Source organism: Bison bison, unplaced genomic scaffold, assembly GCF_000754665.1.
Source record: "Bison bison bison isolate TAMUID 2011002044 unplaced genomic scaffold, Bison_UMD1.0 scf7180017864456, whole genome shotgun sequence".
NCBI classification, from domain to species: domain Eukaryota; kingdom Metazoa; phylum Chordata; class Mammalia; order Artiodactyla; family Bovidae; genus Bison; species Bison bison.
This window is the reverse complement of record NW_011495018.1, coordinates 29,442,515-29,468,584: the sequence shown is the minus strand read 5'-3', so window position 1 is coordinate 29,468,584 and position 26,070 is coordinate 29,442,515. Positions and strand designations below refer to the sequence as shown.

General features: G+C 48.6%; 1 protein-coding gene across 7 annotated transcripts in view; it reads left to right on the top strand.

Moving 5' to 3' along the window:
- The window catches only part of PAX2 (paired box 2), a 77,716-nt gene that overhangs the window by 5,730 nt on the left and 45,916 nt on the right, over window positions 1-26,070 (top strand). For all 7 annotated transcript variants that reach the window (XM_010859513.1, XM_010859515.1, XM_010859512.1 and 4 more), the window contains exon 4: window positions 25,360-25,445. In XM_010859513.1, the coding sequence (XP_010857815.1) occupies window positions 25,360-25,445 (86 nt within the window). The remainder of the gene's footprint in view (window positions 1-25,359; window positions 25,446-26,070) is intronic.

Below are 26,070 nucleotides of genomic sequence, written 5' to 3'. Positions count from 1 at the left end.
TCATTATCAGAGCAACTAATAATTCAGCTGGTGCCTTTTTCTGAAACTGGCATCACGTATCAAGGTTCTTTTTTTTAAAAAATATTTTGCAAATGATATGGAATTATCCCAAATCATCCTGAAAACAGCAGGTAAAATTAGCTGGTAGAATGTACCTTGGCTAAAGAAGATTCCCTCTGCCACACTCGTGCTGTAACGTACTGCGAGGCGACCCCAGAAATTATCCCACTGTGTGCCATCTGTATTAAAATGGTTATTCAGTTATGAACAGGGTAACATAATACTGATCAGCTAATTATACACCCTCCGAAAACCCTCCAGCTCCCTGGGCCTGGCTCAGCTAGGTATTGAGAGCATAGTGGTTTGACATTCAGACACCTTCCAAAGGAGCTGGAGAAAGACTGGGCCCTCCCCACCCCCACCCCGCACTGGGAGAGGAATGAGTCTTTTGCATTTAAAAGCCAGTGGAGGAGGCTGGAGAAGCTCTGGGGCTGGAGCAGGAGTGGGAAGGGTACAAAGCAGTGTCTCCTTTCAACCTCTAGGCTGGTTACTGGTCTAGGGAGTGGGTTTGAACTGGGGTCTTGGGAGGGGAGAAGCCCTGCTGAGGAGCAGTGTTGCTGGGACTGGGTGCTAGTGTTCTGGAGCAATCTTGTTGTGATAGGATTTGCAAGCCTTTGGAGGAGCCCAAGATATGTTTGGTTAAAGCAGTGCGCTTCGCTCTGGGGGCATGGAAGATTGGGGCAGTCAATGCAGGTGTGGTGGCAGCACCCCTTGCCTAGCACCCCTTCTTCCCCCCTCTCCCCACTATATACCCCTCACTGGCTAAGATGTTTTTGGGAAGCTGGCTTATGCACAAGTTTGGGAATGCTCTCATTCTGAAAAGCCACGGAGAGCAGGGGACAGATGACCCCAGGACCAAGCTCCAGAGGCCTTGAGGTGCACTCACCAGAACGGGGAGAAAGTAGAAGAGTGAGCTGCTAGTGGGATGAGAGTGGGAGAACGACCTCGGTTTAACAGCTCTGACAGCAGCAGAATTTGCTCAACACAGAGCGTGATCACCGGAGGGACACAGAGGCTACCTTTGGGTGTGGAACAATAGCCATCTGTGGTGTTGCTGGAGATGGCAAGGGAGTGGGAAGAGAACGGGAAGCCGCTGGCAGCACGGGCAGCCAGCCCTGGGTCTGCAGTGAGGCTTCCTATCTGGCTTTGTCAACAAGGCTTGGTCAGAGTTTTCTTGATTTTGCATTGTGATTCATATGTGGGAAAGAATTCTGGGAGCTTCCTGGTATGCTGCTGAATCGGGTCTGGGGGAATGCATCTGGGCCCAATGCCCTTAGCATTATGCCTCCAGATGCTTTGCTCTGAAGGGGAAGGTTTATCTGAGATGCATTGCTTCACCCCAAAGGCTTCTAAAAGTGGGATTTCTGCTGGTACTGCTGATGCCAGGAACTTTGTGAATTCTCACTCCCCGTAGGAGGAACCTGGAGATGTTCTTCTGTGTCGAAAGTATGGTGTGTTGGGGACTGGGTGGTTCTCGAGTTTAGACCTTTACTGTGGGTGAGGTGCCCCTTGTGTTGGGCACTTTATAATACTCACAGTCGAGGATGTGTCTGTACTGGCTGTTGGCAAGAAAGGAAGTCCACGCGTGCTTATCCACCTGAGCCAAATCGCAAGGGTTTTCATCTTCTCCTCCCCCAAACAGATGCTGTCGCCGCACTTGAAATATGCTATTATGGTTATAAACTAAATTGCTTTTCCTGCTTTAAAAATGGTTTTGGCTTTTTCTGATCCTGTCATGATAAAGGCTTGGACATCCAACTCCCCTTCTCCATTGGCAAATCCTCATAGCAGTACCTCTCTGAGCCAATGGAGTAGATAAGGGGGGCCTTCCCAATCTCACCCTCACTCCCAGAAACCACCATCAAAATCCGGAAGCTGAACTGGATTGTTTAGCATGCGGAATTTATCTGAATGGCTCTCAATTTTGGGTTACTGGTCATTGAGTGTGGAGTTGCCAGCTCTTCAGCTTGTGCTTAAACACTGCTGCTGTGTATGTGGGGGGGGGTGGTGTTTATAAACAGGTGACTTGAGACTGAAAGCTCGTGTGGGAAATGGCCCAGAGTGGGGAGGAGATGGAAGGACACCCACCCTGCTAACAGTCACCTACCTAGTTACGTCGCTGAGCAATTGGCTAGGCAGGAAGGATTTTCCTGATTATATGCCAACGTCTTCAGGTTTGGCCGTTGCTCTGGGAAGGGAATGTAGCTCCTTTGAAGGCACAGGCGCAGACTCCAGTGAGAGTCAAGTGTTCTTGAAGATCCCCTGAGGGTACTGTCTTGGACTGAGCTGACAAAGAGGCCATCGATCTTTTAGCTTTCTCAGCCGGCACTATATTATGTGGGACCAGGGCACTCCCAGCTCCTAGATCTTTCAAGTGGACCCTCCCAAAGTCAATTTCCCACCAATCACCTGCTACCCACACCCTTCCTTTACCTGTTTGGCTTATAAGTGAACATATGTATTCTCCTAGCGGTGGCAACACTGGCTTCAAGAAGGCACCAGCCCCAGGGCTGTTAAACAGTTCCATCTTGTGTCATCTGCAGGTCTTCGTCAGAATCTGGCACTGGGGTGACAGGTGGTCTAGCTGTTCATTCAGAGGTCTTTCCAAGGAAGCTGGGAGCCACTCATCCCAGCCAAGGGAATGCTGAAGACACGTTCAGGGCTGGGGTCTGTGTCTTTTCTGAGACTCAGGTTCTAGAACATTGCATATTTGACTCTTGGACAGACCTGGTTTGGCACAAAGCTGGACCAGAGAGGCTGCATTACCCACTACATTTCTGTACCCTTGCACTTGTTTGGTGGTCAGGGCTGTTGGTCTCGTGGCCAAGAGCCAAGGCAAGTAGGTAGGTTAAGAAGAAGGCTTCTCCCCACAGAGGAATGGGAAAAATAAGGATAAAGGACTTGCTTTGTGTGCCCCTCAGTCTTCTGGATCAGGCCACCTCTAGGGACAGATGTGCCAGTTTCTGTCGGAAGACCCTTGCCTACCTGTCCTTCCCCAGAGAATGTCTCCTGCTTCTAACGAGGCTTCTCCTCATTAGAATAGCACGTGAAATAGTCACGACTGCTGACACTCTTATTTCTTTAAATGAGCTGGAGTTGTCCCCCTGAAAAGCCATCTTTGTTCACTTAGTTATTTTAGATGTCTTGGCCAGCAGTTGTATTGGTCCAACTGTTTCCCTGTGGGCAGGCTTTGAGTGGGAGGCCAGGCCACAAGATGGCTTTCAGGTGAGAGTGATGGCTGGTTGCCCTGAGTTCTTACCTCCACTGGCAACCCTAGGAAACAGGAAGACAGGAGGGGTTGTCCGTAACGAAAACTCCAGGTGCATTTTGGAGGGTGATTCGAAGAGGAAACTAGAGGGGGGAACCCTAAATAAATAAAGTGTGTCCCAACTATTCCGAGAACTCAATAAAACAATCACATCAAATATGAAGAGGCATAAATCTTGTGTCTGCACAGGTAACCTACTCAATTGCTTTTATTATCGCTCAGGCTGCCTCCATTTATTACCGTCCACAGTCTGGGCAAAGGACCTTGCGTAGAGGGTGGTCTCCAGTGCAATCCTACACCCCGAGAGGCAACAATCAGCCCATACAGCCAGGGATTTCGATGGGAGCTCGGAAGGGCCCATCTGTCTGCATGAAAACCAATCAATAACTCTGTAACCAGAGCCCTTGTCACAGGGAAATGGACAACACAACAGTTCAATACAGGGGCCACGGGGGGAATTAGCCAAGTGGAGATAGACCAGACAGGAGGAGCCCCTGGAGAAGGGAGACAGGGTGCCTAGTGAAGGGAATATTTGGGAGGGAGTGAGATGGAGCAATGGCTTTGTGTGCATATAAGAAGGAATTATTGTGCAAAGTAGACCCAGGGGACTGGAGGCACCATTGGAAGCTCGGGTGCTAGGGAACAGTTGGGAAGTGGGCTTGTTCCAGTATGTGAGACAGTGTGGTTGTATATGTGGTGGTGTGTTTGTGGACTAGATCGTTATGCTTGCATAGAAAGAATAGCGATAGTAGTAACTGATGTGGAAGATGAATCAACCTCCCCACTCCCCACCCTCCCCAGCCTGCACTCTCTCCCTCTGAGTCCACAAAGGAGTACCTTAAACCAGGGGCTTCATTTTCTGTCCCCAGCTCCCTAGATCTCCAACTCCAACTGCTCTGAAACTTCACCTCTTAAAGTTCAGGTCTGTTCTTAACCCTTCCTTATTGCTACCTGGAGTTGGAGTTCTTCTTTTAAGAGGAAACTGTATACTGGAAAGAATTCCTCTCTCACTTCCTGTTCTTTAAAAGAATGTAGTATAGGGTGTGAACCTGGCCTGCCACTTCCCTGAATCCCTGCTGTTTCACCTCACCCCCCACTCCCTCCACCGGCCCTCCCCTAGTCAGATTCTCCAAGGGGGAGTTTCTTGCATTCATGCTGGGGAAACAGGTACAGGTGCAGCCACGTCCAGTGCCACTCATCCAGCCACGTGGGTGAGCCTAGAGAAGAGAGAAGGGCCTCTGGTAGATCTCATGGGTGTGGGACAGTGTCTCACAACCAGTGCCCAGTAACAGGTAAAGTATTGAATGGGTTTAAAATTAAATCACTGTGGGTTTATCTGTCTACCACTGAACTACTGGGTTGAAATGTTTTTCTCCCGTTGAGCAGGTCGTTGAAATGTTTTTCTTCCCATTGTTTCGGTGCTCTGAAGGTGCAGCTTGAATACATTCATGATGGTTTGTGGGCAACAGAGGTTGTGGATTTGTGTGTGTTTGTGCCTACTTGTGTCTGTTCCTTGGTAAATGGGCTCTGAGGTCAAGAGCAGAAAACAGAGGAAGGCCCACACAGCGTGGCCTGCAGTCACAGACAGACTGGACACCTTGTCCCTGGGACCATCAGGCCAATCGTTGATGCGGTCATCAGGCCACTGGGCAACAGTAATAGGGCTGAGTTGAGGAGTCCTCATTCCAAATTTGGAAAAACTGGGGCCAAGTTTTTCTTCAATTTTTATTTGTACTGTAGCACTCTATTTAGCCCTCAATATGAGGGGCTTTGCTACAGTGATGCTCCTTTATGATAGAGAGCTGTGTGATCCACTGTCCATCTCCACTTTGACACTTGAGTCCCAGCCCTGTCAGCAGAACTAGTAAAGGACCAATTGCAAAAGCAGCTAAGAAGATGCCCTTCCTGGTGCACCCCCTTGCTGCAGAGTTACGGTGCAGTGGCCCATCAAGGCCCACCATGCCCCCAGCAGGAAGCATGGCAGCAGCACTGGGACACGGTCATGGGCATAGCTCCCAAGTGCCAGGCCTCAGTTCCAGCCTCCAAATCCTGCCTGAGGAATCCAGGTGCCAGGGAAATAAGAAGCTGGGGCAGGGCAGGGCGGGGGAGGGGAGGGCAGAAACAGAGCTGGGAACCAAAGAGGGCTTGGACACCAAACCCCGCGGGGCATGATGGCAGAGGCAGATGCTTGGGGTCTGGGCGCAGGGGAGCTATGGAGGGTGTGGGAAACCAGAGGAGGATGACCTGGGACAGGAGAAGAAGAAGCATGGCCCTGTGTAGACCTGGGAGCTCTTTGCTAGGAGGAGAAGGCACGTAGGAGGGAGATGGGCGAGGCTGCGGAGCCAGGCTCCTCTGTGGCTCATCCTCAACAACCACAAAAAGAACTGGACTCTTGTGGGTTTTGAGTGATAATATGATAAGAAGGTATTTGAGTTTTTCATGAGAGAGAAACAGAGTTATTGGCATTCTGAAGAGGCTGGGGTCTATTGTGGGGCTATGCGGGAAGGAAGGCAGTGCCCTGAAGTCCAGACTGGTGACAAACACGTTAGTGGAGCTGCTGTATGGCTGCAGGAGTCGTGAGGACAGGTGCCTCCAGGACCCCACGAGGAAGGTCGGTGGGAGAGCTGAGGAGGCTGGGACAGAGGTGGTGACAGCCACACAATCAGGAGCTGGATTGCACAGGCCCAGCCTAGAGGTGCTGAGATTTCGCTTTTAAAAACTCTGTGTTGGTCAAATAAAATACATCTCTGGGCATGATTCAGTTCATGGGCCACTGGTCTGCAGCCCCTGGTCTGCGTAACTGGACATAACTTACCTCTTGGCTTCAGACCAGAACTGTCACCTCAGGGTGGGTATCGGGGATGTGACATTTCCAGAGCCCCTGAGTCCTGGAGCCCCTGAGGAAGGGAACGAGTTCTAAGTCCCCATAGCTAGAGGAGGGGAGGGGGTGATGTATGTGGAAAGGGAAGGACAAAAGTAAGAATGAGGAGGAAGAGTGAGGAAGGAGGTGATGAGGCTGAGAGGTGAAAGGCAGAGGCTTGGGACCTGGCTTCGCTGGGCTGGGCTTGCCTGGGACCGAATGTGTGAGAAGGTTGCAGGGAGCCAGAGCTCTGAGCGGCTGGTAGAGCAGGCTGCTGGGGTGGCCTCCAGGAGAGGTTCGGAAGGTTGTCAAGGAGAAAAGGGGAGGCCAGCCTGGGAGGAGAAAGGTGGCGGAGCAAAGGATGTGGTGTGGGAGCTAAAGTCTTAAGACCTGGAGCCCACGGTTGCCTGTACCAGGGAGCATACCGCAAGGCAGGCGGGCAGCAGCTGCGGGGCTGCTGCAGTGCGGCCACTCCAGCCTGGTCCCTGGCAGAAGGGAGAGTGGGAGGGAAGCCAAGAGGAAGGAAGGGAGGGCCGGCTTCCTGGGTGTTCCAGGTTAGAGCCCCCTCCACCTGGGAGCCCTGGCCACTTGGCTCTGGACTCCTCTGCTTGCTTTCAGCCCGGCACGAACTCCGCTGCAGCGAACCCCTCCCGAAGCCATTCAGGAACAGAGGAAGCCAAAGGACGAGCTGGGTGGCTCCTGGCAGCAGGAGGAGAAAGGGCTGTGAGACAAGCAGCAGGCTGCAAGGGGAGCTGTGCCCACTGTAAGCATAGTCAGTTGGAGAAATGATGAGAAGGACTCAGGAGACTGGAGGAGGGCAGAAGGGAGAGCGCTGGGGCCCTCCAGCGTGAACACACGGGAGCGAGCACTGGGACAGCTGCCCCCGGGCCTCATGCGCCCTCATGGCCCCAGGGTCTCTGCTGGGTTGGTGAAGGAAGCCTAGGGTGACCAGGAGCCTGTGGGCAGCCCCCAGCCCGACAGGCCCCAGAGATGGTTAGGGAAGAGGCCTTCATTCTGCCCTGTATCCCGTGACCTTTCATCCTAATTCTAGAGGACAAGATGGTGCCCGCCTAGCATGTGGTAGTGAGAGGGGTTGGTGCGTCTGTGTTGGGGGTCTCCGTGTAGCTCTGTTTTGGAAAGAGTGGGTGGGCTCGTGGCATCTGGCCAAGTCTTGCATTCATGCCCTGGGAAGCTGTCTCAAAGGGCCTGGCATCACCAGGAGCTCTTAAAAGGCTTTAGCTGCCCATCTTGTCCAGTGGGCAACAGCAAACTGGTTTGCCTTTCAGAGGGTTTCCAGCTGAAGGCATTTTTGGTTTTCAGGACAAAAGTCTCTGCCTTCACCAGGATGGCCCGCCTGTTTGGGATGTTGTCTGAAAATCATGGGGTTGATGAGATGGTCAGCATCTCAGTGGGTGGATGAGGGGGGCCCTATTGGGTGCACAGAGGGTCCCAGCACAGTTTAGTCTGTGTGCAGGCACGTGTGCACTTACTCTGCTGGAGGTGAGGGTGTGGAGCCGTGTGCGATGCGGGACCGGTGTGTGTGTGACACGCTACTGGGAATACTAGCAGCAGCTGCTTGGCTGGTGTCTGCTGAGGTCCTCACAGGGAGTGTACATTTAGATAGGGACAAAGGTCAAGCTATTTATCTCCTTTTATCATCTGTGGAGTGGGTACCTCCCCTCCCTCCCCTCATCCCTCGTCCTCTCCTTTCTCTCTCTCTTCCTCAACATTACTCAGGTTAGCTGGTTTGAGTTAGGCGGCGAATCTCAGTAGACTCTAAGGGAAGAGTAAAGAGAATTCGATAAGATCAGGAAGGCCATCGTTCCTCTAGGGACCAAAAGAGGTTTCGTGTTCCGCACACTCTGCTCTGCCTCTCTGGAGGAGCTGACACACCAGGACAGTCGCCTTCCTGCAGACTGTGACTGCGAGAGCCGGAGAAGAGGGCGTATCCCTGGGCTTGAGACTAGGGCTGCCTTTCCTGCTCACCATGGGCCTGGGGAGGAAAGTCTAAGAGAGCCCAGGATGAGAGAGAAAAGTGGTAGAAGAGAGATGGCTGAGATGGAGAGAAGCGAGAGCCAAAGCCTGGCTTTTGACTGAGTATGTGTGTTGGGAAGGGAGTCGGGGGAGTGTCTTTTTTTGGGGGTGGGGATGGGGGTAGAGACTCTGAGATCTTTTAGCCAGTCTGCTGGGCTGATCACTCAGCTCACTGCAGAGGGTACAGCCCTCCTAGAAATTGTGTTCACGCTCACTCTCCCACCCTTTGCCCTCCCAATCCAGCACACGTATGCCTCTTTCCCTACCCTTGTCTCCCTTTAACTTGGCTTTGAAGACACAGTAATTCCTGACCCCAGGGAGACAGCTTGGAGGGCAGTGCAGACTCCTCAAGAGATGGCTTCCCAGGTTGGATACAAAAAAAAAAAGTTGAGAGAAATTCATTTCATGGCCAGTGGCTGCTTAAAAAAGGCGATTCCAGCATACGAATGTGATAAATGTTAACTGAGCATTAATCGCATTAAAGAGGGCCCTATAAACTTTTCATTTCTAATTAAATTCGTCCAGTGATGCTGCCCAAGCGAGTACTCTGGGCCTTTGTTTATGTGGAAAATTAAAATGCAAATACAATGGAATTTATTTCCAGGAGTGGAGTGACGGGCTGGCCCCTCTGGCTACTGGTCTCCCGGCCTGTCAAGCCAGGTAACTGCTCCTTTGGAGGTTCTGTCATCCTTGGGACACATTCTGGTGTGAAGGGAGAGGCCAGAGTTCAAGGTCAAATAGAGTTAGAAATAGAGGGGAAGGTATGGAAAGAATTGAAAAGGAGAAAAAGACAACAGATAGCCCAGAAATAGAGAAAGAGGCGTTATCCCCATTTCCCACCTTCCCCCTCCAACACCCACCTCTAGGAGAAGGGACCCCAGACGTTGCTTGTGAGTAATGTCCTGACAAGCCTCCCCTGCAGTTCAGGGAAGAAGGGCGGATATGGGAGGGAGAGTTTGGAGAAGCAGCCTTGCCAGCAGATGTGGGCTTGCTCCTCAAAGAACCAAGTGGTCATCAGCAGACAAGGGTCCAGGGCTTGGATTTATCTCCAGCAGTTTGAGGGCCGGCTGCTGTCCACATAATGGTTCCACTGGGCTCTTCCTGCCAGTGCCAAGCGGCATTGACACAGGGCAGTGGAGCATAGAGGCTCTAACTGAGGACGCTGTGCATGCACGCCCGCACGCACGCAGCCTTCTCGAACGTAGGGAGAGCTGATCACTCATGAGAATAAACAAATGTGCCTTGCAGGGAGTCCTTTAGTGCCCTGATCCCTCTGATAAAAGTGGTAACTCTAAATGCTATTGAATGGAACGACCTAAAGTTCCTATTTACCAAAACATAAATTAAGTCGAATAGAGAGAAAACCTGGGCAAGAAACATCATTTGGGTTTATCAGTAGAGACACTGAAAGATTGCTGTGCTGCAGTATGGCTAAGGAAGTTGTAAATAGCATTAAAAAGTAGAGAGGGAAAGAAAATGGAGGTAGGAGAGATGATAAAAGGCAGAGTGCTAAATCACAAATGGGGACACGAACAAAGGCACAAACCAGATTTATGACAAGCTTTGTGTAAGTCGGTGGCGTGGATTGACAGTGCGTAGACATACTACGTACACAGGCATGAGGTGTCCGGAGAGTGGCTGAGGCTGGGTTGGTATGAAGGTGGATTGACCACAACATGAGCTGTCTGTGCCGATGCTGGGGCTGGTCCATCCGCCCTGCCACACAGCAATCTGGTGGGGTAGGGTTCGATAGTCAAGGATACAGTCTTAGGAGGTTTTTGAAGGTCTTTGAGCACATAAGTCTCTGGTGAGCTGGATCCACATTCTAATGGATCTCCAGGGCAGCAGCCCATTCCCGGAACGGAGTCTGCTTGACTAGTTTCATCGAATGGCTGCTGCTCTGCTCCTCTTTAGTCTGTTTTATTCTGGGTTATTCTTTCCCTCTTTAGTGTTCACTTATGTCTCTTAGAAATGCATGAGCACTGGCTGACAAACAGGTTAATGACTGTGGCAACTCCCAAACATCTGGAGGAAAACTCAAACCTTCAGACAATCATCTATAAACGTTGTCAATATGATGCCAAATATCTGGGGATTTAGAGATGTTGGCATGATTGATTGAATTTCTTAGTTTTTATCCAGACACAGCACCAACACCCATTTTCATTTCACTGGTATTTCATTGTATTGGGAAACACCCATTTTTGGAGGGAAGTATTCTAGGAAACAAAATGTTAGAAAGCATCTTTGATGTATTTGGGTCTCATATCTGGTTTGAAGGGAGTCTGGATTTGGCTTGAAAGTCAAGTGGTGAGCTGGTGGTCAGGAACATTTAATATCTGAGCAAGCATGGCTGCTGGACACTTTCCCCGGAAAATTGCTTGGGAGGGCAAATTACTTTGTCCAAATAAAGCTTAAGCTATTGATAGGCCTGGCTTCATAAGGGAACCCACTGCACCATCTTGGGGCATGTCAAGGTTCTTAAGATGTAATCCATCCTTCATTCGTTCTTTCATTCACCCATTCCGAAAGTCTTTGCTAAGCAAAGACTTATGTGCCAGACATAAACATGTGCAGTACAGAGAACACAAGAAAGGGGGCTCTGGGAAGTGATTGCCGGAGTTTGAATCTAGCTTCCCTTGTTGTTATGTTGTTCAGTTGCTAAGTCTTATCCAACTCTTTGCAACCCCATGGACTCTCGTGTGCCAGGCTTCTCGTCCTTCACTATCTCCCAGAGTTTGCTCAAACTCATGTCCATTGTGTTGATGATCTAGCTCCCCTACTCCTTGGCTCTGTGGTTGTGGGAGTGTCCTCTCTGGACCTCAGTTTCCTTACTCTGATCTAATATGGAAGGTAATCATGTAGCTATAGCACTGCCATAGGTTCTTGTGAAGGTTGAATGCATTATGCCACATAAACCTGCTTAGAATTGCACCTGGCAGATACCAAGTACTCAATAAATGTTAGTTATTATTACAGCAATAGTAATCATCAAGTTATGTGTCTGTCAGTGTACATGAGTTCTGGCTTGTGCATGCATAAACACTGAAATCTTTGAAATAAAAAAACTTGAGGAGCCAAAAGGATATTCCGTGAACAGAATTGTGTATCATGAATGCCAGTGAGAATTATGGTTCACTGCAAGCCCAGCTGGATTTAAGAAGGGGATCTGCTCTGTGTACTTCCAGAAAAATAGAAACCCTTATGACTGTTATCTGACCATTGAACAGAATTAGTCAGATAATCGCCCCCTTCATCCACTTAGTTTGAGAGCCCAGCCTGTCTGTGTGTGTGTGTGCATGTGTACTTAATGATTGCACACTCCTTCTCTGGAACGAGCCTACGATTGCTTGAGGAGCTGAAGGTTGGCATTTTCTGGGCTTCATGGCATTTTCATGGGTTGTGGTGCTTTGCATTTAGTAGTTTTTTTAAAAGACGAAATGGTTATGGGGGAAAAATCCTTATTTGATGGGTTTGAAGGGTTCCTCCGATTCTTAAATGTCATAGAGGGGAGAGGACAGGGAGATAAATAGAAGGAGGAGGAGAAAAGAGGAGAGAAAATGAAGATAAGGTAAAGGATGAAGAAAGAAGAGAGGAAGAACTGAGCAAACATCTGACAAATTCAAACCAAATCTATCTCCTGTGGCCCTGCATACCTGGATATTCCAGGGAATCATGGGAGGTTGATAATTATTGCAGTTATTCCACCACTAAGGGGTAAAAGAATTTTTAAAAATCAGGAGAAAAAAATCACTTTGGGCTTAAAGTCCTCAGTGTAATGGCTCAAAGTAACTGGACTCTGTGACTTCTCCTACTTAATCTGTGCCCATGAGCAAAAACGAAAACTGACATTTCCTAAACTCATGATATAGTCTGGCTTGCTATCTTTATGGGAAAGCCTGTGGAATAAGTCTGAGGCCCCAGGTTCTCTCTGCCCCTCAGGCCTAGTTAGGTAAACAAGTCCAGCTCCATGGACTTCTGTAAAATCCATACCAAATGCGTTAATATTCACTCCTCTGATTCTTCTCTTATCTCTTCTTTAGTTCCCAATTTAATGCCTAGATTCCATTATTCCTTACTGACAACTATTAGCTGTTAGTCCTGATTTTTAAAATTAGAAAGTAAATATTTTTAGTGAGTTAATAATATTTTAACATGTAAATATTTTTAATATTGAAAGAGCTCAATCATCCTGAATTTTTTTTTTATAATTGCAAATGTATAAGGGCTACCATCTTTCTTTCTGCCTGTTCATCACCTGGGTACAGCCCTCAGTATGGAGATGGGGAGTGGTGAACTCTTATCAATCCCCAACCCCTGCCACTCTCCACAAGGATAGAAAGCCAAGTGCCTTCACACTGCAATTTTTGCACTTCTCTGCCTTAATCACACACACACACACACACACACACACACCCCTTGACTTATCTTGGATTGTATTCACATTAACATATGTGGTTATACACATGATTAGGACAATCTTATGGCCACTTTACTTGGTAAGTCCTATGTTTTCAATAATAATAGCTAACAAGTACTTACTACAGTAGGAACTGTTATAAGCATGTTGCATATATTAATTGATTTAAACCTCATAAACAACCTCATAGGGGCTTGCCTGGTGGCTCAGACTGTAAAGAATCTGCCTGCAATGCAGGAGACCTGGGTTCAATCCCTGGGTTGGGAAGACCCCCTGGAGAAGGGAAGGGCAGCCCACTGCAGTATTCTTGCCTGGAGAATCCCATGGACAGAGGAGCCTAGTGGGCTACAGTTCATGAAGTTGCAAATAATTGGACACAGCTGAGCAACTAACATTTTCACTTTCAAACAACCCCATAGGGCTTTATAGGATTGTCTATAGATAATGTAACTGGAATCCAGAGAAGCTGAGTAACTAATTCAGGTCACATGCTAAGTACCACAACTAGGATTTGAACTCCTACAATACTGGCTCTAAAACCTTTGTGCTTTTCCACTACCCCATACTTCGTATCAGCTTTGGATCAAAGGAAGTACAGGCATTCCTTGGGCAGCTCTGTATATTTTGCAGTCTCATGCCCAGGGATGTATTTATACTTCTACTTACAAGCTCAGAACAAAGGCTCTGCACCTAATAGAAAGTCATGCCTAGTATGAGTTTCTGTATTCTTCCCTGGTGTGTGTGTGTGTCCCTGTAAATGTAAGCCACAGCTGAGCCACATCATCTGGGAATGCTGGGAAGGAAGAAGATGCTGATGGCCAGAGTCACAGAGTGGAGTGAACCGGGGATTCTCTGAACTAGAGTTCGTGTTGTTATTCCCGTCGGGACTGGGGAGTTTAGTCCCATCCATCCTCCTCTAGTTCTACCAGGGATCTAGATTTTAGACAGGCATAGGGTTTGGCCCTGGGGTTTAACTCTCCAAATTAGACAGATAAAGGGAAGATGGCACCAGAACCTGTGTCACCGTGGTAAGATCAGATCTGTTTCATTGAGCAGAGAAAGCATGTTTCCAAGAATAATAGAACTGTAGAGATGGTCATCAAGAAGAGACTTGTCCTGCATCTCTAGAATCCTCCTCCTGGAAAGGAGCAGGGCAAATGACCAAGCCAGAGTGAACTAAAAAAGCTAAAGGATAGGTCTTCTCACCCACAGCTCCACCAAGAAAGTAATTACCGTATCATACACCACCACCCAGATCCAACATTGTTACTCAACCCACATCACTAAGGAGACACCCATTAACCTAAGCTCTGAGACATACATTATGAAAGAGAAAGATGCTGATATGATCAACGAATGCAATAATTCAAAGCAGAAATACAGACATTGCCACCGAACAATAATCAAATTCCTCCAACTCAGTGTTACACAAAGTGCAGTCACCTTAATACAATACCACAAAACATCAAGTAACAAACCTTAAGCCAACTGCCAGAATGTGTCAGCAATACATGTAACACACACAATTCAAGCACTCCATCCCACTGGCACACCCATGCACAATGTGGCCACCTGAGTGATAGTAAACACTGGTCGGGCACACACGGAGATGGAGCCAGCAGTGCAATACCCAGCCCTCCTGCACACCCAGCAGAGATCATTGCCACCGCCTCCCCAGACCCAGTGCTCTCTGGTCCCCAGCACAGTGCAGCCTGCCAGACAGCAGCTGCGCCCTCCCATCTCTCCAGCAGGTGGATGTGTCCAGACCATCACCTCCAATAAAGCCTCCGGGCTCTCGTTGCTAGTAAGAGAGTAAACTGTCCCCTGAGCCTGCTTCCCGAGACAGGACAAATCAGCGGTCTACTGGTTGGGGTTTAATAAGACTTGGCCGATACTGAAAATGACAGAGCTCCAGGGATGGAGGGCAAGCAAGGTGGCCTGGGAGGGGGCTCGCCAGGCTGGGTGCGGGAATTCCCCTTCCTCCACCAAGCCCTGCCTCCTGTGGCCATTCCAGAGCCGAAGCCCTCTTGCTGGGTGTTCACTGAGTATCGATTCAGTCTGCAAGCAATTTTAATATTTCTTCAGGGACTTTCCAGCAACAGCACAAGTCATTAATTCACCCTCCCAAATTGCTTATTCAATAGCAGGAACATGGCTCCTGAATAAAGTCCCAGAATTTATGTGACTTGCACGAGTCAGGAGGTCAAACAACTGTTATGGAGCGAAGTTAAAAATCCAAATAAAATATTGACACTTTTTTGGGGAGGGGGAGGGGGGAGTAAAGGTATTTAAAATAGGTTTTTGTTGTAATGCCCCCAGGATAAAGAATGGAAGGAGACTGAAGACAAGTAGGAGTTTATAAAATCAATGGAATTTATTGCACATCTACTTGGCATTTAATAATTCTCTCATTTCCACAGTCCCCCACCCCCACCCCATCCTGGCCATGGACAGAAAGATACACAGGTATACAAATGCACATTTATGCACATCAATATTGGTGCACAGACCAATATAAAAACACAGTTGTGACGTGAGCATCTGAAACACCTTGGGAAGAGAACAGTGATGTGTGTGGAGTCATGTATGACTGTGGCTTACAGATTTGACAGAAAGGCATAACTGGGCAGAATTCATGAGGGGAGTTTTGATAAATATATCCAGTATTATAAATCTTGGATCAATGCATTAGAGCAGACATGAATATAAAGATACAGTAATCATAGAAATAGTTTCTAGAAACTGACAAACACATTTGTATTCAGCATCGCCACAGAATTGTGTACATGATTGGGAAAGTAGACAGATAGATAGATAGATACAAAGAATTTAGAAAATCTATCCCTCCAACCTACCAATGTATTCATGTATAAAATACAGTGAAACCACAACCACTTAACCTGAAATTGAGGCTAACACAGACAGGATGCTTATCAAATACAACCGTGGCACGTGCACAGGAGAGGGTAGGTATGTTTAGAGTTACAGCTACCTTCAGTCTCTGTTTATTGTCTACACATGCATTTGCACAACTATCCAGATCATGGATTTGAAAAGACTGAAGGAAAAAAATTTGCTTATGCCCAAACAGCTAATAAAAAGAAATATTAATAACAAAAATGTCCAGAAGAGGTGATATGGTTCGGCCTATAGACATTGGAGTCACAGACCCAAAGTCTGGCTCCAGTGCTGTTAAGCACATGACCTTGGGCGAGGTGCTTAGCCTCTCTGTTGTCTCCTTAGGAAAATAGAAAACGTCTCCATCTGAGAGAGTTATAGTTAGGATTTGGATAAGAAAATGCATTTGTTATAATGCTTGTCATATAATGAGTATGAAATAAATGATACTTATTGCTTTTACTATTTTTATATGCACTCTTCTATCCAGGCCCAGTGTCTCATAGATTTTACCACCTGTTCTTGATCTGACTGACTTATTCTACCTAGTGTTTAGCAACATGGGTTTTGGAGTCAGGCTCCCAAGTTCAAATATCCTGGCTCTGGTACTTAACAGCTGTGTGACCTTTGGCAAGTTACACAACCTCTCTGAGCCTCAGCTTCCATTTCTGCAGAACAGGATAATAGTCTTCATAAGGAGTTGTGAAAAACAAAGAATCCATTTACTCAGCAGAGTGCCTTGGCACATAGCGAACATATATTAGTTCACTATGTCCCTTAAGATTATGTTATTGTTATTTTTAATAGTAATAACATTCACTTGCTATTCAACAAGTAGTTTTTAAGTACTTATACCATGCCAAGCACTGTTGCTAAGTGCGGGAAATACAATGGTGAGAAAAATAGGCGTCACATGTGACCTTACAGAGCTCAGAGTCCAGAGGAGGACTCACTGTGGATTGAGTAAACAAAAAAACAGGTTTCAGCTCTGTGCTGGACCCTACATGGGAGAGGGGATCAGAGAGAAATAGGTTGGAAAACCAGAGCAGAGCCAGATTGGGAAACATTCTGAAGGCCAGGTTGAGGAATTTTAAATTTATCCTGTAGGTAATAGGAAGCAATAGTTGAGTTTAGCCACATCACATTCTTTCAGGAGCAGGCATAGAGAGACCAATGGATTGTTTTTGAATATGGAGTAAGAAGGTGAGCAGTGGGAGGGTCCAGAGGCAGACCAGGCAGCAGCTAGCAGGTCCCACCTTGGCTGCTGCTGCTGAAGACCTCTCCTCTCCAGGCTCCCTTCTGCTTGCCTATGGAAGGCTGGGAAGGATGGATAGGGATGTCTTGTCCCTGCAACGAGTCTACAGGGACCCCTTTCACCATCACATTAGGCAGTCTTGTAGCCGCTGGACTGTGCGGTGGACAGCTGGTAGACCCGAACTCTAGCCCAGGGCAGTCCTGACAGATGAGGGCATGCCCGGTGGTGAGAGGAGCTAGTCTGGTCACGCTCTGAGCTTGGCATGCACTGCAGACTGGTTTCCAAATGGTTAGTTAATCACATTGCCCCTTAATTTTTAAACCTATGCATATCTTGAAGCTAAATCAATCCATATGCTTACCATTCATCATATAAACCGTCACTATTGCCCCCTTGGGCCAGCCCCATGGCCCATCTAGCCTGGTAAATTGTATCTGGCCTGGGCTCCCAGGGACACGTGGTAGAAGGATTATCATCCTCAGTGCCAGTCTTAGGAAGCTAAACTGATGCAGAAAGTATGCCTGGCATCTAAGCAACCAACTGGGAACCCATCAGCCTGGGAAGGTACCAAAAACTATTTTGAAATTATATTTATTTGTGGCTTATTGTTTGTTTCCACAGAGGAACTGATAGCCTCTTGAGTTTTGTTTACTGTGTCAGATGGAGTCAGAATTAGCTGATGAGGGAGACGTGCATTGCTAGAATGTGAGTAAGAAACCTTCAACTCACTAAGATGTTCTCTCAGCTCTCTCGAGAATGGTTTCCTTACCCCTTGGCTTAAGCTAGGTTTCTCAAATATCAGAGAGTTTAAGAGTAATCTGGAGAATTTCTTAAATACAGATTTCTGAGCCCAATCCCATCAGCAATTCTAAATGCATAAGGTAAGGTCTGGAGGAGGTTCCAGGGATGTGCATGTTAGCATGCACCCCAGGGGATTCTAATGCCAGTGGCTCAAGGATGGTAGTTTGGGGACAACTTTCTGTAAGCATTTAGGTAGGACTGTCATCTCTTGGAGCTCAGTTATGACCTCTGAGAAGTAGCAAAAGAGGCAGAAACTCTTAACACATTTAGGGGAAACCTGTGTATTCTAATTATATCCGTACTGCAGCCAGAATGGAAGGGCCTGCCCTCAGGTCCCACTCATCAGGGGCTGTTCTCATGCACAGAACCCTGCCTGCCATATGGTCAGTTGTCCAAACTGAAACCTGAGGGGCATGCAAGCGGGTGTGGGCAAACAACTCTAAACTCTGCACCAAATGTAGAGCCTGAGCCTAGGAAAAGAGAGTTCATGTGAAGGACTTCCAGGCTACCCACGGGGAGAGCTGGGTGGCTACCGTCTGCTTTTGGTGCCTATGGGGAGGAGGGGATGAATTTCAGTTCTTCAGTTCCTGGGATGTACAGAGTGGAGAATGTCAGTTTCTTAGAGTTCTCAGGAGTAGGGAGACGTAGGAACTGTTCTGGGGAAGGGCAAAATTTTCCTGAATAATCTATGAGATCTCAGTTGAGGTTCTGCCATGAAAAGTCTCCAGCTGTTTTTGTAGCTCAAATTTGCCTCAGGGCAGAGCCAGGGACTCCTGCCCACTGAAGGCAGCTCTCAAAGGCCTGAGTTAAATCAATTACCTGCATTCGTTGTGCAAAATAGCCTTTGCTGAAGCAAATATTTTGTGCTCTTGAATGATCCAGCCTGTAATACCCGGGCAGCTCAAAGTCACTGGTAGAGGCCCCTCCCACCATCATTTTCTTAACAATCAGTGGGGCCAGCTAGTCTGAAACATTCTTTACCTTGGAGTTCCTTTGATTTACTCAATCAGGAAAGACTTTCCCCATACCAGAGGTGAAACATTTTCTGCAAACCTCTAGAAGTAGGCAACTGAAACTGGTTTATATATGTACACGGTTTATATATGTACACAACACATGTATGTTAATACTTGACTTGTTGCTCCAAAGACACTTTCAGCAAATCAGCGATATGACCAGGCCCTGGGCCAACCTGTGGTTCTACTAAGAAGTACTTCCAAAGTGGAGAAAGCAGTCTGTTCTAGGTAGCTGGGCAGGCTTTTGTGGGGACATGCTTGGAGGTCCCGTGTGTGTATCATGCTGTCAGCAGCTGGTTCCAGCAGGCGTTATACTCCCATTTTATAGAAAGGAATGCTAAATCCCAGGGAGTCCCTTATCCTTCGTTTCTCAAAACACAATAGAACAAGAGAACAGAACCATGGAATCCTGGGCTTTGGGGTATCTCTTTCCTGGAGGCAGTATGTTTTCACGGTTAAGGGTAGGGGTCTTGGGGTTAGTCTGCCTGAATTAAAACCCCAGATTTTCCGTTTCTTAAATAGGTAACTTTAGGCAAGTTATAATATGCCTTATATGCAAAATGTGTTGTTGTGAGGATTAAATGAACTGTTTGTTTTAAGCACTTAGAACATTGTTTTTTCTTGTTTAGTCGCTCATTCATGTCCAACTCTTTGTGACTGCATGGACCGTAGCCCTCTAGCTTTCTCTGTCCATGGGATTTTCCAGGGAAGAATACTGGATTGGGTCACCATTTCCTTATCCAGGGGAACTTCCTGACCCAGGGATTGAACCCACATCTCCTGCATTGGCAGGCAGGTTCTTTACCACTGAGCTACCTGGGTTTAGCTCATAGTAAATACTCAGTAAACAATAGGTTTTTATTACTGGAGTCTCTGCTAAGGAAGCACTGCTCCCAGAAATCCTGAGCAGCCCAGCCCTGGAAATGCTGCCACCTGACTCCCTCCAAGGTGAGCTGTCTGAGGTCACCTCAATGCTAATAGGGCCTCTTCTTGTCTCCACCTCAGGGGGAGTTTTTGCACACCATTTATTATCATATAATATAATGCAATATAATATCATACATAACATAACATAATATGATGGGTAGGTTAACTTGGAAACCCTGAGGCGGACCGTGGATGGATGGATAGATGAATAGATACATTTGTACTAAGTATACATACATTATATCATTCTATTGATTTGTAAAAAGTTCCCGGTCTGCCTGGCTGTAATGAGATTTTTGAACTTTGCGTGGCGATCAATGAGAGGAATATTATTGGCCTGGAGAATTGATATACCTGCTCTCAGTGGCTTGTTCTGCTCCCAGGCTGCCCCGGCCCCCCAGGTGTACGATTCCAGCAGACACTTAACCTTTTTTACAGTGTCATCAGGCTAAAAGGAATCTAATAGTGACACAGGACTTGTGCTCAGCACTCTGCCACTATTGCTTTCCTGTCACAAATAATTTATAGCCTTCCATTTCCATCCCCGAGCCTGCACCCCAGCCCTGCCTCCCGCTTTCCCCCAGCTCCCAGGAATCAATAAGCTCACACGGCCACAGTGGGACTTCAGGGTGCCAAGAGACAGACGGACAGACATAGAGAAGGGAGACAGAGAAGGGGCAGAGATAGGAAGGGGAGAGAGAGAATGAGATGCAGAGGAAGGAGGAGGAAGAGGAGGAAGAAAATCAGAACAGGAGTGAAGAATCCCCCCCAGTGCTTTCTTAGAGTCGAGAGTGTCTTTCTTTCTTCGTGAGTTTAACAAACTGTTAATGGGAGCCTCATTACCTGATTTCATGCTAACTGACAGAGCAGTTGAGATTGGTTTTTTTTTTTTTTTTTAATTTGGTTTGGTTTGGTTTTAAATTTGTTTATTTATTTAGGCCATAACTGCAGGGTATGCAGGATCTTAGTTCCCTGACCAGGGATTGAACCTGTACTCCCAGGAGTGGAAGCAGAGTCCTAATCACTGGACCACCAGGGAAGTCCCCCCTCATGAGACTCTTTGGATCTCCAGCATGGCCAGGGGTGGAGACCTCCTGGGAATTTAACCAAAGAGGGAGGGACTTCACCTGCCTTGTCCTCCTTTACTCCAAAGCTCTACCACAAACCCATGGCATCTTTGGGTCCTGAGGGAACTGCTGCTCCTACTGTCTATGGACCCTTCCCAGCGCTGCCAGACGGGGCCCCCAGTCTGTCTTCCCAAGAGTCTCTGACGCATCTCTTGTCGGGTCAGGCTTGACACCTGCTGCTCCTGTTTCCTGTCTTCTCAGTGCGCCTCCCAGGGTCCTGGAAGCAGCTGCGTTGACCAGGCTGGGGCAGATGGGCCTCAGTGGCCTCCTCGCCTGCACCTGGTTTAGCCCCTCCATAGAGAGCAGCCTGGCCTGGGGGTCACCCACAGGAATAATAGTAGTAGTAGTTACAGTTATAGTTAGCATTTATTGAGCCAAGCATCACACTAATCATTTTACAGGAATTATCCTATTTAACCCCCACAGCAGTCCTATGAGGTAGATAGTGTCATCTTATTTTACAGATGAGAGAATGAGAAACACCTGGGATTCATTCCACAGACAATAAGTAACAGAACTGGGACTTGGGCTCAGGCAGACTGAGCCCGGAGCCCACCCTCTACTCCCCTTTGCTCTGCTCACAGCCTCATGAGTGGAGATGCTGAGTACTTGCAGGCCCTGTGCTGAGCCAAGGAGAACTCCAGGAGGTTCCCTGGAAGGTGGGGGAGAAAGAACATCCCTGTCAAGGAAAGTGTGCCTGGAGGAGAAGTGGAGAGCAGGTACCCCGGCAGGGTAGGCTTTCTGCAGGAAATGGCACCTCCCGGCCCCCAGTAAATGTGCTCAGAACTCCTGACTGTCTCCTCCAAGGATGCATGTGTGGGAACTTGACTTTCCAGGCCAACTCTGCCTGGAGCTGTGGGGGCTACAGATGTGTTTGGCTGTCTTATGGGGCCAAGAATGAAAAAGAATTGAAGGAACAGAAGGAGAAACAGGGGGAAATAGTGTCAGGCAGTCACCCAAAGCAACCTCTGTATCCATTTAACCCTTAGGGATATTCCCATGAGTCATTGGGTTGTGTATGGGATGCAGGAGGGTGATGGATGGCCATCAGGTTTCCACAGTCCTGGTCCTTAAATTCTGAGATCTAGCTTTGGGGACTGGTGAGTGTCCACCGCCTGGGGGGCATGGATGGACATTAGTAAGTCACAGCAGGCATCCTGCCCAGCTCCTCTCCTGTGCACCACCAAGCCGCTGTCAGGAAATAGTGATTTTCCATCACTTGCTGCCTCAGCTAAATCTGCACCAGCGCCCCAGGGGTCAGAGGCTCTGGGTAACAAAGACAGCAGCTGCATGAGGCCACCCGGTTGTCTGTCTCACCCAGCCTCAGTCTGGGGGCTCCCTCTGTCCACAGCTCATCAGCCCTCAAATCAGAGCCACTTACCAGCCCCCTGAGACCCCAGAAACTTTTTGCTGCAGTGAATTAGGAGCAGCTGCTTTGAGTTGCTCAGCCTCTAGACTTCTCCTGTAGACCAGACTACACTGCCCTTAGCGACTGTCAGGTCTTTGCCATCATGATCATGCTCCAAACCCAGAAACTCTGGGCCACATCACCACATGCCATTTCTCGCTGCCTCCTCCCTGTGCCCACCATTCTGTTCTCTCCTTCTTCTGCCTTGTCTGGCGGTCACCCACATTGTCTTTGGCAACTTCAGCCTCTCCTTCTTCATCAGTTCTTTCTCCTTGGCCTACAGACATGTCCAGGCCCTTCCTGCCCTGAACAGGCTTCCCTCCACTCACCTGCTTTCTTCAGCTTCCACACATCTCTCTCCTTTTCTACAAACTTCTGAAGCAATGATCTATTTCATTGCCTTCCTCTCCTCTTGTCCACTCCCAAATCTCTTCCTGTCTGGCTTCTGCCTCAGTTGCTTTATTGAGACCACTCTCACAACGTCATTAGTGGTCACCCAAAATCCCCAAATCTGTGCCTCTTCTTATTTCCAGTTCCCTTCAAACTTTATGTCACCATGGATGGTGTCATCATGGAGGCTGTGGGTTATGTTCTCCTTCTGGAAGTGTTCTTCTCTGTTGACTTGGTTAACACTACGTGATCCTGGTTCTGCCATTTCCTGTATGACCAATTCTGAGTGCTGTGCAAGGTCAGGTTCTTTTCCTTAGCCTCTGTTAGGAGATGTCCTCCAGGGACTCCTCCTTAGGCCTCTCATCCCAACCAACATGCCCTTCTTTGACAGTCTCCTAAATCTGTGTCTGCTGTTCTGGGTAGTGAACAATCTTCCACCTGGGCACTCACCTGCCTCCTCAAATGAGGCATGTCAAGGACCAGCCAGTCACCATGCTGCGTTCCTCTTCCTGAGAGCTGGACAAACCACCAGCCTTCCAGTTACGCACCACTGTGGTTTCAGAGGCGCAGACTAGTGGAGTCATGGTTGACTCCAGTTAGTTGCCAAATCCTGGCCATTCTGCCTTTACTGTGTCTTGCAAATTCTTCCTTCTTTCTCTTTTTTTTGGTGGGGGGGCACCCTGAGTGGCTTGTGGGATCTTAGTTCCTCGACCAGGGATTGAACCTGGGCCCTCAGCAGTGGAAACACCAAGTCCTAACCACTGGACCACCAGGGAATTCCCTTTTCCCCCTCCTTTCCTTCTCTTTTCTGAGACCAGCCCCTTATGGCCTTGTGCCTGACTGTTGCTTTACCTGCATCGGTTTGTACCTGTCTCCTTTTGTTTAGAAATCACTCATGGCTTAAGACCCTGTAAACCTGGTTCCTATATACTGGGGGAGGTCTGACAACGTAATGAGAAGTACACATTTTAGACTGAATTCCACCCCTGCCCTTAGCCCTCCACTTTAGCCTCTGCTAGGAGATGTCCTCCAGGGACTCCTCCTTAGGCCTCTCATCCCAACCAACACGCCCCTCTTTGACAATCTCCACTGACAAGCTGACAGTGTAATCTTCAGAAAGCCCCTTAACCTCTTTGAGTTTTGACTTTAAGTCTGCAAAATGAGGATAATAGTATTGCTTTGAAGATTGTTATGAGAATTAAAAATTTTATAAGTACAGTAATAAAGGCACATAGTAGACACTCAATAAATAGAAAAATCACTGCTGTCATCATTACTTCCAACTTTTCAGCCTCATTTCCTCTTAGTCCCTTACATCCCTCCAGCGTTCCTGGATAGGCATTATCCCCTCACCCCCTGCTCCCTCCCTTGCTTTTCTTTCCCCCTCCTCCAGCATCTGCTTATAACGTCCTCTTTCCCACTTCTTTGTTCACGTTAAAAGCTGCTATTTTTCACTGGGGAAAGAGACCTTAGAGAGCCTGTCATCTATCCTCTTTACCTTATAACTGAAGAAACTGAGGCCTGGAAGGAAAATGATGAGGCGAAGGCTATGCGGCCAATTAATGGCAGAATCAAGACGTTAGACATGTAGCCCAGTGACCTTTCCACTATCCTCTGTGCCTTTGGCTCGTCTGTGTGTGTGTGTGTGTGTGTGTGTGTGTGTGTGTGTCTGTGTGTGTGTGTGTCTGTGTGTGTGTATGTATTCAGCCTTACACCGCTTGGAGGCTCTACATCAAATTCCAGATCCCACCTCCTCAGTGTCTTTTTTCCCGTTCCCCTTCCTCTGCCCCACGCACAGCAGGTGACTCCTCTCCTGCATCTTCCTGGTACTTACTGCCTGTTCCCTCCCTCGGGGTGACTTAGGTTTCTCAGGGTGTGACCTCCCTACCCAATTTTATTACCAGTCCTGGGAGGCAGAGACCTTATCTTGGCCACCTGCGAGTGTTCCAGTCCATGCACAGCTTGTGACTCACCTGGCCGGTTGAGATGAACTTGGCTCACACACCTCTCTGCGGGGAGGGGGACTTGCCTTCAGAAAAGTGGCTTCCAAGGGCACCTGATGGACCAGTGGGTGGAGGGAAATGTTCCTCGATGCTGGCCCTAGGGTTGGTCTTTTGCGTCCCTGAGCCCTGGGCCCTTGGATCACTGACAGGCCTCAGCCCTGCAATGTTGGATCTGGAGCCCTCACCCCCACCCTCACCTGGAGTGCATGGGGAAGGCACCAGTCTCTTCACCCAATCAGGTAAAGAAGCTGAGATTCAAGTAACGCCTCTGGGAAGGAGGCCAGTGTGCCAGCGAGCTGGGCAGCAACAGGACTTTGTGGGGAGTGAAAGCACTGAATGGTTCAAGGAGTTGCTCAGGGCCTGACAGGGACTGTGTGCTGTGTTGGAACCCTGGAGACGAAAGGGTTACTGTGACCCAGCCCTTCCCTGACTCTGTCTTTAGCTCAGGAAATGGGGAGATGTCACCCCCTCCCTGATCCTGGAGGACTATGATACAGTCCCAATAGGAAAGCCAGCTCCAAAATGATTTCCAGAAGGGAAGGGTGGACAGCGAGTCACCAGGGCAACTCCCAGAAAAGGGAAGGAGGCTGTGGTCTGCTCGCTCCACTACCCTGATCCTTGCTACCAGACATCAAACGGCAATTTGATCAATGCACTGCAGGATAGAATGCAGACTGCCTTGGCCCACGGATGCGCTGAACCTGGATCCACAGAGCCAACAGGAGGGCAAGCTCCTGCCTTGCAGCAGTCAGGAAGGGCCGGGGTGCAGAGAGCAGCTGAGGGAGGAGGGAGCTAGGGAGCTTGGGGGAGCCACCTCCATACGGCTTGGCTGGAGCTGGCCAGGGCATCAGAGGGCATGTGACGTGTGATGCTGTTGGTGATGCTGTTGCAGGATCATCCGGACCAAAGTTCAGCAGCCTTTCCACCCAACGCCGGATGGAGCCGGGACTGGAGTGACTGCCCCTGGCCACACCATTGGTAAGAGGACTTAGGGAAGGGGGAATGCTGGGCCCCCTGAGAGCTGGGCAGTGCAGCTCCAGCCCTGGGGAATGCACGCTGTCTGAGGCCCAAGGCCTGCGCTCTCTAGAGGTGCAGGATCTGCCTGAGAGACCAGCTCATGAGGACCGCGCTCTGCCTCCTGCCCGCATCTCCTTGCCTTTATCAGTCTGTGTGTCTGTCTCTCTCCCTCCCTTTTCTCTAGCTTTCCTTCTCCTTCCCATCCTCCTCCTGCTCCATCTCTTGTTCTCTGTCCTTCTCTCTTTCATGTCTACTTGCTTATTCCATTTTTGTTTTGTTAATTTTTAAGATTCTCCTCCTCTCTTCTCTCCCCCTCTGTCTTCTCTCCTCTTTCTCCCCCTTCTGCCTTTCCCTCTCCTCTCCTCTCTGTCCAGGTGGCCCTGGACCTCTTCCTCTGTCTGTACCCCTCCCTTCTCATGGTCTCGCTCCTCTCAGTTCATCTTGCTTGATGTCTTTGTCTCTCTCTCTCATCTGCCATACCTTCTGCCCTCTCCAGCCCCCTCATTTATTGACCCTCGCTCACAGCCTTGCAGAGACACGACCAGTCCCACCAGAACACCTGCCAGCACCCCCTCCCTCCCTCCCA